Here is a 15,348-nt window from a genome sequence, read left to right as displayed (position 1 = left end):
AGTGCACAGCACACGTAGCACACTCCGGTATATCTAGGGTACTCATGCAGCGCCCACGATTTCGAAGGAGGTGTGAGTCCACGCAGGTCGCCGACATTAACAACTTTGTCCGTTGAGGCAACACCTTCGCATTCTTCGTTGCCCACTGCAACGTCCGCACCATGATCTCTCTCTTGATCGCGGTCCGAACTTTACATCTGGTATCGCACGGCTCCTCTTGCTGCCGTCTTTTTCTTTGAAGCCTTGGAGTCGGAGTTGTCTTGCTCAAATGGGCGGGCAAGTTCGCAAGAAGGGTTGGAACTGCATTAGGGGCGAGCTTTGCAGTCCCCCTCGGGTATCTGACTTCCTTTCCATCTATAACGTTGACATAATCCCTGAAAATAATGTGCGGTTCAAAGTGGAGTTCGCAAACTGCACAATCGGGGCCAAGCGGCATGTCAAGCCTGCGCAGATTTCGCTGCCAAACAAGCTTTTGGGTTTCATCTTCGGGAGCCTTGAAAAGAGATAACTTCTGCTCTTGGGCTGTTCTTGCGTACCCAGTTGTGAAGCCTGGCGCGTAACAGTGGTTTAACCGCCGCTTGGGCGGCATCATCAAGACACTGACGCAGAATAAGGCACGAAAGAGGCGAGGTGCCGCGACGGAAGCAATGCGAAGCAATGCGCAGAAAGCAGGCGTTGTGCGCAGTAGCAGACGACGAGCGCGCTCGCTTCAAGTGCCAGCGACGACAGCGCAGCCGCTACTTTCTCCGGAAGGAGGCACGCGGCGAACGGTGAGCCGGGCCTCCGCTCGAGCCACTGTTCAGTATTGTGCGTTTTTATCGTGAAGACTTTCAAAAGTTTCCCCGCCGCAACCGTTGGCTCATTTGCGATGAAACTGCACACAGAGCTTGCGTATTATGGTAACTTTTGTATCGTAGGAAGTTTGACAACGGTACTTACTTAGTTGAGCCGTGCATGATGCGAAAACATAATCGTCCACGTAGAGATCGGCAACCAAAACCCGCAGACGACGCTTTTTCGCTGAAAATGGCAGTGGCGCCATCTGTTTGCGGTAGCGCAAAGCGTCCCGACAAGGTCGTCGAGGTGTGCTTTGCAAGGAGCGCGGGCCGTTTGAATATGCCGTTCCTGTCGTTTCGTCTGCTTCTACTGAAGCGCTTACAACATTTTCGACTAATTAAGCGGAAAAACATCAGAACAAATGATTTAACGAGGCTTTACCTTTTAAAGAATATTGTTTGCAATGCTCGCCTCGGCGGCCTTGTCGTGACGGTTTCCACTGCCCAAAACAGATGGCGCCACTGCCGCCCTTCAGCGAAAAAGCGTCGTCTGCGGGTTTTGGTTGCCGATCTCTACGTAGACGATTACGTATTCGCATCATGCACGGCTCAACCAAGTAAGCACCGTTGTGAAACTTACTACGATGCAAAAGTGACCATAATACGCATGCTCTGTGTGCAGTTTCACGGCATGAGCCAGCGGTTGAGGCGGGGAAATTTTTTAAAGTGTTCACGATAAAAACGCACAACACTGCATATGTTCTAGTTCACTGAACCCTTGCTGTCAGCGCCGAGGTGGGCTAGGTGCCCATTTGATTGGAAGTGAAATCAGTGAGACGCTGTCGATGCCTCGCACTGATACGCTTAACATTCTGTAAGTGCTGACGCGGCGGTACTTCGGCGCAAGTTGCTGAGCAGGAAACCACCGTGCGCAGAACGAAACCACGAAACTGACAGAACTTAGTAGTAGCTCTATGGCTCCGTCAGTCGGCTGCCGCTACTTTGTTATGGTCACGTGATAACCCCGGCCAAAAAAAAAAAATACAACGTGGTCACGCGGTTTCGCACATGGCGCGCGTGGTAGCTGTGTATCAAATCGCGTGTTGTACAGTTTGGGATGAACGTGTCCGCGTTCGGCTGTACTCTACTGCCTCACGTTCTTGCGGATGCCGGCTAATGCAGAAGACCGCTCGAACCATGTATTCGGACCACATGTGTCGCCCAGGCTCTTTGTCCGAAGATTTCTGCCGCTGTCGTCGAAAGCGGTGCGGTTCATTAGCGACGCGTTCTAACCTTTGAAGCTCGCAGCGGCGTCACATCGGCGCCAATAGCGCTTATATTGTGTGTGGGTGTTGTCATTGTTTCAGGGACCACGAACCCTGCCAGCCTGCTCCAAGAATTCGATTCTGTGTCAATGAAAAGAGGCGGCGAAGGTCACAGCGTCACGACGCGCCGGTTTGCCAAGGTGAGTCGCGCTGGCGAATTCTGTTCGCTAAATTTTCGCAAATACCGCGCGAGTCGTGTTCAGTTTATCCTGAGCCATTTCCACGCTACAGAACACGGGCCGCCTGCGGTCTCTCTATCACACACCGAGTGCCCACGGTTCAGAAACTGCTGCTCGAAAAACCAACCGCGGCCATAAATGCAGAGAGAACTTGCCACACAAAATGCATAGACCTTTTCTATAGTATCTGAAGTGAATTTTCTCTGTTTCAGTCGCTTGAAAAACTGATGCCACCGGTCTTTCTTGACTGATACGATCAAGAGCGCAGATTTCGTTAATTTTCCTCTATATGGAAGCGGGTAGACGATGACAACGACATTGAGCGAGTTAACGAATGGACGAAGACGACAACGAAGTTCTGGCTGTGTTCTGAGTGCCGCTCGTAGCTGTTACTTCGTTTGTGTACATATAGCTGTAAATATATTCTTTCCCGCAACAATATTGAATTCTTTAGCGATTGTGATTTATTGAAAGTGTTTAGCTTTAATTGCGGTGTAACTTCGGCATCATTCTGGCATTCCTGTGTTGTTTATGATGTATAAAGATAAAGACTAGCTCAAGCAAGCCGCGGCAGTGTTGCGTCATTGATTTCCTTTGAATAACTCATGGCCGATTACATGCACTGTGCACACCCTGTAAACGCATTCTAAGTATCCTCCGGTCTCACTTCGTAATTGATGCAACAACACTCCTTTCATTATTTTCACTTCGTGTTTTGAATTTTCATGGATGTGGTGATCTGTAGTGATTAATTCAACTGCAGCGCAGCATTGATTTGTTGTTACTTGCTTATGACATGCACCATGTAATAACATGCATTTTGGACGTCTTGATTGTGCCCAGCTTTTGACGTATTTGTGGTTACATTGGTAGTGTAAATTTGCTTTGTCTGCAAGTCTTTATTTGACGAAGACACTGGTATTTATAACCTTAATTTACGTGACACTGTCCAGTTACAAAATACACATACACAACGGCAAGACCCAAGACAGCTCACTTAACTGGAACCATAACTTACAATGCAACATGTACTCTTTTGCTTGTAGAAGATAAAATCATTCATGAAACTTCAACATCAACACATGAACAAGTAATGTAGATGCATACGTACAGGAAATTCATAGAGACAAAACACACGCTCGTAGCAAACAACATGCATATACATGAAGTTCAAAACTCAACACAGTCTTCCTTATGTCAAAAAAGAACTGTAATGTGTGGAAAACAAATCACACACAAATGCACAAAGGAACTGTAATGCATAAAAGATGCACTCCCCCCCCCCCCCCCCCCCCCCCCCCCCCCCCAAGGTGTTTCTTGGAGCACTGTTTCAGGTCTCCATAGAACAGTTATGAGGTTCTGACGTCGCTCCTAAATTCCCCATCAGGACATTTGGTCTAATGGGACCCCATATTGTGAAGGCAAACATATAGTTCACTTTTCCTAAGGACATTTCTACACTTAATGCATTCACTGCATCATTGGTCACCAGAGGTTCACATCATTTTTTTCTGCTGTATGGCCACTAGTACTAGGTCCCATGAAGCCTCATGTTAGAGAGATTTTATACTGAGATCCTCCTCCTTAGGCTTCACAATAAAATCTGCCGCATAGCATGGATAAATGACATGACCTGCCTGTGACCCATGATCCAGTAGACATGTTAAGATGCATTTTCCACAATGGGTGCGACTGTGCAATGCCTACAAATGGTTCAAAGTGCCACCAAAGTTGAAGAGTTTGGCTGTACAGTTGTGTGAAGCTGCACCGCAGACACTTCCATTCATTCCTCAGTAGGAACACACTGTAGCGACTTCAAACAGTGATGCTACCAGATTGCAACTAAAACCTAAAATACATCAAAATCGGTGTTTGAAAGTGACCTTAGCAGACTATGTTGACATCACAAGGGAAAATTTTTAGCTGGAATGAGGAAGTCATACTGCAAGATGCATGCATCTGGTGCATTGTGGCCTAATTTGTTTTTGTTTGTTTTCTTAGTAACGTATGTATTCATTGTTATTGTTGTGCAGTCCCTGATTGAAAGTGCACAGGTTGATTTTGCATGAATGTGAATGTAATGAGAGAGGCAGATGCTGCTTGTTACAGAGGGTGTATTTTACCCTTTAGGTGCCTTTGCATACCTAGTTGTGCACATTGTGAATGCACAGGTTTTTCAGGGAGGGTGCCACAGGTTGCTGCAATTTCTTTGCTTCAGGGGAATCGAACTTTCTTGATATTTGCAACTGAGATGATTTTTCATGATTTATTTATTTATTTGGTCATACTGTTAACCCTTCATGAGGGTCATTACAGGGAGGGGACAAAAACAAATACATTTCATAAGCACTTCAATAAGCAATCACGAATCAGAATTCAAACTTTGTACTCCATTTCTCAAAAACATATCGACACCTAGCTCAAATTGTTGCACGTTCGCACTCTCCACAACATCACTTGGCAGTTTGTTCCATAATTCGATAGCATTAGGAAAAAAGGAATACCGGTATACATCTGTACGTGCGTTAATAGGTTGTAGTACCCTGCTGTGGTTTTTTCGGGAACCACGTTTTAGAGGCGCTTTCACATAATGTTCTTTATTTATTTTTAATGCTCCTTGCATTATCTGGAAAAAAAGTTTGAGTCGATGTTTTATCCTTCTAATTTCCAGCGTTTCCAGTTCACACTGCTGCATCATCTCTGTAACTGAGTCAGTACGGCGATACTTGGAGCATATAAAACGTGCTGAAATGCGCTGAATTCTTTCCGCCTTCTTGTTTAAGCATTTTTGGTGTGGGCTCCACACAGCATTTGCATATTCCAGAACTGGTCGTATAAACGTTTTATAGTTGACCAATTTAATTTCTTGAGTCGCATCTGGTAGTTTTCTCCTAAGAAAGCAGAGCTTTTGGTAAGCTCTTGAATAGATATTATCAATGTGAAAACTCCAGTCTAGATTTTGCGTCACTGTCACCCCTAAGTATCGGAAACTCGGTACTTCGACCAAGGCATTTTCTCCTATATTATATTCAAATCTGATAAGGTTCTGTTTTTACTTACGTGAGTGTATGTGGATTTTTTGAAGTTAATTACCATGCCGCAACTTTGGCACCACGAATTTAATGATTGTAGACATCTATTTAGTTCAATCTGATCTTCAGCGCAGGCTAAACGCGAGTAAATTAAGCAGTCATCGGCAAACAGTTTAATTTTTACGGGCGGAACAATGTTAGAAGGAATATCATTAATATACAATAAAAACAATAGCGGGCCTAAAACAGACCCCTGCGGCACTCCTGACACAACTGCACACTTCCCCGACTCACTGTTACCGATTCTAACCTTTTGGTAACGATTCATTAAATATGCCTGAATCCACAATACTATAGGTTCACTAATTCCTAGGCTTCTCAATTTGGAAAGTAATTTATGATGTACAACTTTATCAAATGCCTTCGCAAAGTCTATACACACAATATCTATCTGTTGGCATTCATCTATAGCTTTACAAAGGTCATGTACAGTTTCGATTAACTGTGTCACGGTCGAAAGGCCAGATCGGAAACCGTGCTGAACTGGGCATAATAAATCGTTTTTGTATAAAAAATACAGAATATGTTTTGCTATTGCATGCTCTAGGACTTTACAGCACACAGAAGTCAGCGAGACTGGTCTATAATTGTTTGCACATAGCCTATTGCCACCTTTAAATATCGGAATGACGGTGGCAGCGCGCCAGTCCTGAGGTACTGAATGATCTCGCAAAGATTTTTCAAATAAAAGCTGCAAATAATACGACATCCATTCAGCGTACCGTTGAAGAAATGCCGATGGTATTTCATCTGGGCCACACTATTTTTTTGCGTCCAACGTAAGCGAATGCTGGAACACGCCCTCCCTTTTAATGCCTAGGTCTTCCATTGGGTATTGTATTGTGCAGTCTAAAGGATCATCGTCTGCATCACATCTATCCTTGGTAAAAACTGATTAGAAGAAATTATTAAGTACGTTTGCAATATCTTTTTTTTCTTTCACGACTACGTTGCCATCCACTATCTGTTCTATTGAATTCTTTCTATCTGTGAAGTATCGCCAAAACTTTTGTGGCGAGCATTTGAGGAAGTTTGTAAGCGTTTTATTGAAGAACGTTTTCTTCGACTCCAGCAAAGCAGATTTTAACATTTGTTTGGTTATTGAAAGTTCTATTGCCCTGCTTTTTTTCTTCCTTAGTCTTTTTATCTTACGCTTAAGGTGTATGGTGTGCCTAGTTATCCATGGATTTCTTTGCTTTGATTTCTTTATACGTGTGGGTACAAAATGATCTATGCAGTATTTGATTATCCCTTTAAGACGGTTCCATAGTTCTTCTACACTTTCGCGGTTGGATGCTATTTCAAATTCATTAAACTGTTCTTCCAAAACGTCTAGGATAGACGTGTCATTCGCACGGCCATAATCCTTAACATGCATCACGACATATGCTTGCTTACAGATTCTTGTGTGCAGCGGTACATTCAAGCAAACCATCTTATGATCCGATAAACCATTTTCAACTGGTACAGTATAGTCAGGTATTCTACCGGACATGAAAACCAAGTCCAACAATGACTGGGACTTTGGTGTAACTCTTGTGAAGTCTTTAACTATTTGCTTAAGGTTATGTGAAAACATAATCTGCATCATTTTATTGGCGCTTCTTATTTCTACATTACCCGCTGATAGACTTTCCCAATCAATATGCGGCAAATTAAAGTCACCAGCCATTATTAGTCTTGTGTTTTCATTTACATGGGAGCTAAGGAATTCATTCAAGCTATCCAAAAATTCTGGCGGGGTGGCTGGTGGTCTATACACAGTCCCTAATATATACCACATGTCTGCACAGCTGATCTTGCACCAAACCGTTTCAGGGAGACTGCAATCAAGAGCGACTGCGTTTATAGTGCTTTTCACAACTATAGCCACGCCACCACCTCTAGAATCCCTGTCGCATCTAAACACCTTGTAGTCAGGAGGAAAAATACTACTGTCACTAATTGCACTATGGAACCATGTCTCAGTCAACATCAATACATCAGGGTTTTGAGAAATTAGAAGATACTCTAAATCACTTACTTTATTTGCGATACTGCGGGCGTTTACAAGTAGAATTCTGAGCTATGACCGAGAAGAATCGCTATCCGTGTCAGAAGCCTTCTCTGAAGTTTTCAACTGAATCAATGCCTGGCTACCAGTATTTCCCCTCTTTTTGACACCCTTCATTTCTATCACGATTCCAGACGTAGATATGATTGTTGATCTTAAGCTTGTCATGTACCACTTTTACCTTGTTGCCGTTTGCTCATTCCTTTTCACTGCTTTGGCATAGTTTTTTTCGTACTTCTGCAGTTTCCTTAGCGTAGTCTTGACTTATGCTTATCGAGCTGCCTTTCAGCTTGCCACAGTTTTGCATCACAGACTGTTTTTCCCGTGAATCATAAAAATGCATGATTACCGGCCGATTACTACCGTCTTTTTTCTTGCCAATACGATGAATTTTGTCGATCGAGTTCACTTGTACTTCCAAGGTTCCTTTGAATACACTCTCAATAACAGCTTGTTTCAGGTCGCTGTCTGATTCACCCTTGTCCTCATCGATACCAAAAACCAAGAGGTTATTGGATCGGCTTCTATTTTCATATTCTACCAACTTATCCGCCTGATGACGAACAAGGGATTCTAGGCTTTGTACTCGCTTGTTCAAGTCTGCAATCACGGTAAGTGTAGCGGTCATTTTTTCGCATTTCTCTTTCATTTCGGTCATTTCAGCTCTTAATGCATCCATTTTAGCATCTGATGAAGCCTGATTATCAATGATTAATTCCAACATTTCTGCGGTTTTGGGCCCAGGATTTTCTTCAACATCTCCTGAAACCAACAGTGTCAACACCATAGACCAAGAGTCAACCAAAAAATTCAGGTAGCTTCGAGGGCACGGCAGGGCTAACAAAAAGCGGTTATCGCTTCTAAAAGTAGTAGCATTAGGCAAATAACGAACCTGCAACAGCAGTAACGTCCGCTTAGACATGTTGTCGCTAGGCCAGGTGCCGTGCCCTCTGAAGCCTCCCTCGCTGCGTGGCTCCTTTTGTAACCGGTCCACTGATGACGTCACTGTCGTCGACGAAAGACGATCCACGAGCCGGATGCCATCAATCCCAAACTCTTGATAAGGCGTAAAGAAAAGCGATGCCTCGTCCGGACTGCAGACCGATGTAGCGTTCACGAAAATCCATGGTAAAACCTGCAACAGCAGTAACGTCCGCTTAGACATGTTGTCGCTAGGCCAGGTGCCGTGCCCTCTGAAGCCTCCCTCGCTGCGTGGCTCCTTTTTTTTTTTGCGAGTGATCACAGTAAATAATATTTCTCAAAACAGTGATCCTGGTGACATGTCCTTTGCCATTTTCCCGCAGATATTTTTTTCGGCTGTAATATATTTTTCCTGCTTTTCTAGCATCGTGTCAATTTAAAAAAGGATGTAATCCTGTGGTCCACCAATTACTCGTTTGACAGATCCGGGTGTCTCAACGTTACGATTTCTATCTAGTGTAACTCTGGACGGAATTTAATACATGCCTCCAAAGGAGTAGCTATTTTGCGTTTTGCCTTGCTAACCTAGTTGGCATTCTTAAGACTGGCATTGAGTTTTTAGACACAAAAAAACGTTTTCTGAAAGAGGATTGGCAAGTGGTGCCTGAAAGGGTTTATGGCAGAACTGGAAAGGCTATTGCAAGTGGCTGAAGATCGACATCTTGCTGTTTGTCGTCTCTGAATTTTTTAGCAACTGAAATTGCTAGGAGAGGTTTAAGGGTTGGTAAATTCTTGTTGCGCTGTTCATACTGCTTGCCTGGCATGGCTTTGTCATTGCACAGAGAACTTTCTAAACCTTGACAGAGCAGCGAAACCATTGGCTCAGTAGTTTGTGAAAAGGGTAATGTGCATCCTCTTCAGGACATCTGTTGTGCAAAATGGAAATCGCCAGCTCCAGAAAAGTGCACACACATAACCCGAGCTTCACCTAGGTGAGGCTCATGTTATGTTGCTGCACCCAGTGAGGTTACTGCACCCACATTTAAATAGATTGTGTTTGATGGTTGTTTGAAATTTTTAGCTAGTTGTTTGTGTGGTTGTGGACACTGACTGCTTTCTGGATGACTACTTACATGTGTACTATTATGCATGAACTGTCAGTATTCTTCAGAAATTTTCAGGTGATGCCGTACAGGTTAAGACACTACTGTATTGTCTTGCAGATGGTTTATCAAAATGGAAGACTGAAATCTCGATCTCTTGGCCGCAACATCTGACTGTTGATGCTCCGTCATCATTGAAGAAGGAGTCTCTAGCGGATGCAAGGGCTCGTATGTGTGATGTTCTGTGTGTGAGTGGCATGCCAGGGTTTTTGGCACGTGTCACCAAAGATGATAGCAGATGGAGAGAGAGCAACTTCATTTCCAGCACCAAATTTGATGCTCTGGCCATTCTTCTAAGAAAGGGGATGCAGTGTAAGCTGTTGGTTGTTAGTGGTCTTGTGCAGGGCCAATCCTGCATTGTGTATGTATGTGGCCCCCTCAAAAGTGGTAGCGAGGGTGTCTGGGAAGCCATTGCATTTAGTATGTCTACTGGGGTAGCCATTAGTATTGAGTTTGCATGTGGCTGAACATAGCACCTTCTTCACTAGTGAGGAGTTGAAGAGTAGGTACGAAGCTCTTGGAAGATAGCTGACTTCTTTGTGGCATCCCATCCTCACTTAAGAATCTCTGAGTCAGTTAACGAGGGTCATAGATGGGTGCCTTGACAAACCTGAGCAGATGGAATTCAAATTTTGATTCAGAGTGTTCCGAAGCGGTGGTTGAGTGGTTATGGCGCTCGGCTGTTGGCCGAAAGACGCGGGTTCGATCCTGCCCGCGGCGGTCGAATTTCGATGAAGGCGAAATTCTAGAGGTCCGTGTACTGTGCGATGTCAGTGCACGTTAAAGAACTCCAGGTGGTTGAAATTTCCGGAGCCCTTCACTACGGTGTCTCGCATAGCCTGAGCCGCTTTGGGACGTTAAACCCCCATAAACGATGATTCAGAGTGCCCTGTAACAGCAGACCTTGTATTTTCAGTTTGCTTTGATGCTGTTGCAAACAGTGCAGCGTCTGTATCACAGTTGATTACTCAAAAATATAAGATCTACAGTAGATCCCAAGAATCCACTATTCAAGATGTTTTCCCTTAATGTATTTTTTTAAGCAGCTAGCAAACAAAAGAGCTAACGTAATTTTAATCCCAAGAAAGCTCATGTGTTGACTAAATACTGCCAACTAAAAGCACTTTCATGGGCTCACAGATACTTCCTGTCTGTTTCAGTATAAGCTTAACCTCGTTGGCTGGAAACTATTTACAGACTAAATATCAGTGAAGACTTCTTAGTTTCGTTGCCAGTGAACTACAAGTTTAAAGTTTTGAATTACGATCTATAGACCTCTCATTTGCAGAAAGAGGTCTGTTTCATCCTCATTTGCAAAGTACCTTGTACGCAAACGTTTCCATGTAACAGTGGTTTTAAAGTGTTTGTGGCACTGCCTCTTCTAATCATCCTTTTATAAACATTGGTCCATGTAGGCACTCACGATCTTTCTGGGTCCATTTCCCGCATTGGTGGCTATGCTTCGATTGAGGCGAAACGCAAAAGGTGCCTTTGTGTATTGCGATGTCTGCGCAAGTTGGAGAACCTGAGGTGGTGTAAATTAATCCAGAGCCCTTCACTACTGCGTCCCTCATAGACAATGTGCTGCTGCTTTGGGATGTTAAATCTCATGGTTTACAATTCATTCCGGAACTTTTGTACATACTTCGCAAGTACCATATTACCTAAGTAGACTTATACCCCAGTCACATGGGACTTCTTTTCGGCCTTTGCCGTAAAGTTGTCTTATTGCACTAAAGGAGGAAAACCGAAAAGGAGCAGCGACGCTGCTACATGGCAAATCCAAAGGAGCTAGAACGCGGCCTCTGTGAATGCCAAAAGTCACCGCTGTGTGTGAAGCGGCGCTAGAAACATTATGAAATTAAAGCAGACGGTAGCACTTCAGCTAAGAGTGCTTTCATTTAAGTTGGAAAAAGTAGCTATCACGATAATAAACGAGCGTTCTGACGGTGAGAAACGAATATTTTGAAACAGTTTCGTTTTTTTTTCATCGTTCTCGGTCCGACCACGGTAGGCGCACTTTTCCGTTCGGCTCCTCGTCGTGTTCAAGAAGCGTGCTTTGTTGCTTGTGTCTTTGTGCACACAAGCAAACTCAAAACACGCACACAACAAAGAGCAAACGAAGAAAAAACTGCAAAGCAAGATGCGCAAGCACGTGTGTGTCGATGCGGCTGCTCAAAAGCGTTCGTCTTTTCTTAGCAGTGTGGATGTCTTTAGTAATAGCCTCCTCTACGGTTAACTGCACTGTAATGCATTATTAACCATTAAATAAGATAAATTAGGTATTTTTTACGTTTTTAAAACTAAAAATTGCGTCAATTTTTTATTCTTTGAGCTCGCTAGCTGGCGCTGCCGTCTGGGTTGCTCCTTTAAGCAACTTTAAGGCTGCTGACGGCCGCCTTTATTGCTACGGACCTTTATCGCAAAGGTCTCAACGCTTTGCCATGTAGATGCGCGTGACGCGCCTTTGGGGCAAAGGACCTTAATTTCTAAGGCCTTACAAGTGCCCGCTTGACAGGGTACCCAACTCAAAAAGCCTTCACTAACAAGTCAAGGTACTTTGAGTGTGTTTGTATGGTCTCCATTATAACATGGTCATGAACATTTGGCACCATGGTTCTAGCTGTGTAGCACACGAAAAAATTGGGCTCTTTCGTTTGTGAGCTTCCTCCTTAAAAAAATTTTTTCCTTTGCGCCAAGGAATGAGGCACATAATTGTGAATGAACGAATTTTTGAATGATGCTAAAGGGAATTTCCAGGAGGATAAGCACGGAAGGTGTTAGTGCACTGCTCCACAGATTCCAACTGAAGTAGAAAGCAATGTTAATAATTGCAAAACTCAATACCTTTTGTCTCCAAAAATTGCGCTCACTCTTGGGACTAAATTATTGATGGCGGGTTTGAGTGTACAAACTCGGTGCTTCAGGTAGATGAGTCTTTAAGAAATGCTTTCTTAGGAGCTGCAACATATAGACTTTACTTTGGCTAAATTATTTCTGCAGGGCCATATGCTCCTGTGCTTCCTATTGCAAAAGTGTTCGTGGTTATCCTTGGTAACAAGGTAAACGGGTGGCTATGTTTGTAATGTGGATAGTCTGCATTGCAGGATTGTTTTGGCCGAGCCTGTAAGCAGTTGCTGAACGAATTGCTGACACACTTTTTGAAGAAGGCAGAACAGGAGGTGGCTCCCCAAAAATGACAGTATGCACTCTTGTCATTTGGCAGACTGACTTGTCTCTGTTCAAAAGTGGAGGAATGTTAATTTTCACTCCCTTTCCAGCTTCCTCCCACCCACAAGCTGAGTGTCATTGCAGGGGGGACTTGCGGTGGACTGTTCCATCTCTTCGTTTTGGAAATCATTGATGTCCGCTTACAAATGTAGCATCACAATCATAGCATGCAATATTGCGCTTTGTATGTACACCTCCGGTCATATGTCTTTTGTCTACATGGCTTGCTTTTGGGTTGCACAGCAGGAGCAGATGCGGCAGCCCGGAAGACTCGAAAGGTTGTGAAAAGTGAGGACAACTGTTCTTCTCACCTAGCAGAAGTATATTCAAAGGGTGCCAATAGTACAGCTTTACTTTGGTGATAAGCAAATCCAAAAGAAGAATCAAATCCGACCAAGGCAGTATGGGATAGCAGATTTAGATATGGACTGGATGTGTAGACACTGCTGCCTTTCGGTCTGTTCTCAGGATCTGGGAGTTTTCAACACCGCTGGCTCTGCACAACAGCTGCTGAAAAGGCCGGGTGTAGCTGCTCCCGACATCAAGGGTTCAACTCAACAGCTCAAGCAAAACCAGGAAAGAAGAGATGCTGGGGATTTCACGCAGCAGTTGATGTCTGATCAGGCAAATGACATGATGGCCAGGGCTTCTGAAATGGAGCTGCAAAAAAGCCCAGCTGAAGCTTCCAAGGCAGCTGGGACCATGGTCAAGAGTGGCGTCGTCGTGCCTTCTCCTGTTCTGCATCAGAGTGAGTCGCTAACGCTTTGTTCCTTTCTCTGTGCCGAGGCTGAGCAGTTTCGCGTGGTTCCTGGAGAGCCGTGCTGCGCATGCGCGGGGGAAAGTGACATCACACGGCGCACAGCTGGCGCGCCGCCGCCGCGCATGCCTCGCACGCCTCGCCGGTCTGCACATCTTCTGGAAACCGCACCACGTGACTGGTCACGTGACCAACCGCGTGACCAATCATGTGACCAGCCACGGCGCCACGTCACCGGCAGCTGCTCCGCGCTATGTGACCGACCACGTGGCCAACCGCGTGATCAACCCCTCCTGCACACTCACTCAATAAAAAAACCCTGTGTCGAGGCTGGGGATCGTACCAGGGCTTTTGGCATTTGAGGCGGAGGTGCTACCACTCCGCCACGACAGCTCCAGGTTTAACAGTGAATAAGGACGCATGTAGTGAATGAGCGCCTTTCATATATTAACTCTTCCAAACCAGATGTCGCCGCGCTTACGCTACGTATATCCTGGCTTAACAGAGCTAGGCCATCATAAATTTTTCTTGGCATTTTGTTATAGTCCATCCTCACTAATTAAATTAGCACAAGCAGCTCTCGTCACCTATTCTGTCTCGGAATGTTTTCTAGAAATTAAATTTTTTAGCTTTACAGCTTGTTGGTATGGCTGTTGTTGTGCAAAGTGGGCATATCCTTTTAGACTGCACTCATCATTTAAATTCAAGGAAGGGTTTTTCCACCTTAACAGTATATTTAGACCTAATTAAAGCGTTTTGTAATGTGAAAAAATTAACTGCTATTTTCTGGCGGTCATGTACACAGTTGTGTACAAAGTGCTGCAGTGGTTAGAAATTGCAGCATTAAAGACATTGGGATTTTTATGTAATTACTCGAGTATCCACGCTGTTGTAACTTTTTATTAGTAAGTTTTTCATGAGTCATAAATTTTTTATCCTAGAAACTTCCTCACTAAAGTCCAGCCCTGATGCCTTATATCTTCAGCACGTAAATATTGATGACTCCAATTCAAAGGTGCGCAAACATTCTTGCAACTTCTTTGCTAATTCATGTGATTGCTTTTACATTTTCAGTACCTGACACGAATGGAAAACCTCTCAGTGCACGTGCCAAGTGAGAGACTTAGCGCCTGGACTGAGAAGCGAGAATTGGGTCGAGCCAAGTGTGTGGTACACAACATCTATGCCTATGTGTGCATCCTGAAAGGCGATGAGGCGCTCTTGCCTTCATACACGGCAGTTCTGTCACAGAGTAAGTTCCATGTGTGCATGGCTCCATTCTTTCAGTTCAGGGCACAGGTCTTCAAAATATGTTTTTGAATGGAATGGTGGGATGCTATTGGGCCTGAAATTATTGTAGGGAAGGCCTCATAAGATGGGGTTGGATGGAATTTTGTGGTCATTTTTTTCTTGCTTGCCGGCGGGTTCTGGCGTCAAGAGAGGTACATATATATGTGCACTCTAAGGTGCTCATTTTCTTGACAGAATTGAGAACTGCATGCGCTTTGAAGGACAGCTGGTTGCGTATTTTACTGTCAATCTCGCATCAAAACGCAGCTTTGGAAGCTTGTGTTTCTTGGAACTTGGTGCTGCTGGCTCAGTCGGCAGCAAGAGTTTGATGATTGTGAGTGCTGAGGATCAGATTCATCGCAGTGCTGTTTCATGCCACCTCCTGATATTGGTATTAATGGATGGAGCATGCACAGCCCCTCATACGTGCTGTCCTTTCATGTGGTTGGCTCGCGAGACGTGACGGTCCCAGAATTGATTTTTCTACACACCCACATCCCGTAAACTTTTACTGCCGGCTGTACATGCAAGTTCAGTGTATAGTACTGAGAGGCTGTAGTA

At 44.4% G+C, this 15,348-nt stretch overlaps 1 protein-coding gene and 1 long non-coding RNA gene across 2 annotated transcripts; both read left to right on the top strand.

Moving 5' to 3' along the window:
- The first annotated feature begins 2,161 nt into the window (after positions 1–2,161).
- Positions 2,162–8,709, top strand: LOC144106814 (uncharacterized). The gene is made up of 3 exons (XR_013309121.1): positions 2,162–2,241; positions 7,886–8,036; positions 8,170–8,709. It is a non-coding gene; the product is annotated as an uncharacterized LOC144106814 (long non-coding RNA).
- A 937-nt stretch (positions 8,710–9,646) lies between these two features.
- LOC144106813 (uncharacterized) lies at positions 9,647–14,743 on the top strand. Its single transcript, XM_077639757.1, has 3 exons — positions 9,647–9,677; positions 13,209–13,488; positions 14,572–14,743. Exons 1-3 carry the CDS (start codon positions 9,666–9,668, stop codon positions 14,613–14,615), a joined length of 336 nt encoding a protein of 111 aa, XP_077495883.1. The 5' UTR covers positions 9,647–9,665; the 3' UTR covers positions 14,616–14,743.
- Positions 14,744–15,348: the final 605 nt, after the last annotated feature.

Source organism: Amblyomma americanum, chromosome 10 (genome assembly GCF_052857255.1).
Source record: "Amblyomma americanum isolate KBUSLIRL-KWMA chromosome 10, ASM5285725v1, whole genome shotgun sequence".
Lineage (NCBI taxonomy): Eukaryota > Metazoa > Arthropoda > Arachnida > Ixodida > Ixodidae > Amblyomma > Amblyomma americanum.
Note: the sequence above shows the minus strand (reverse complement) of the source record. Positions and strands in the feature narration are given on the sequence as shown.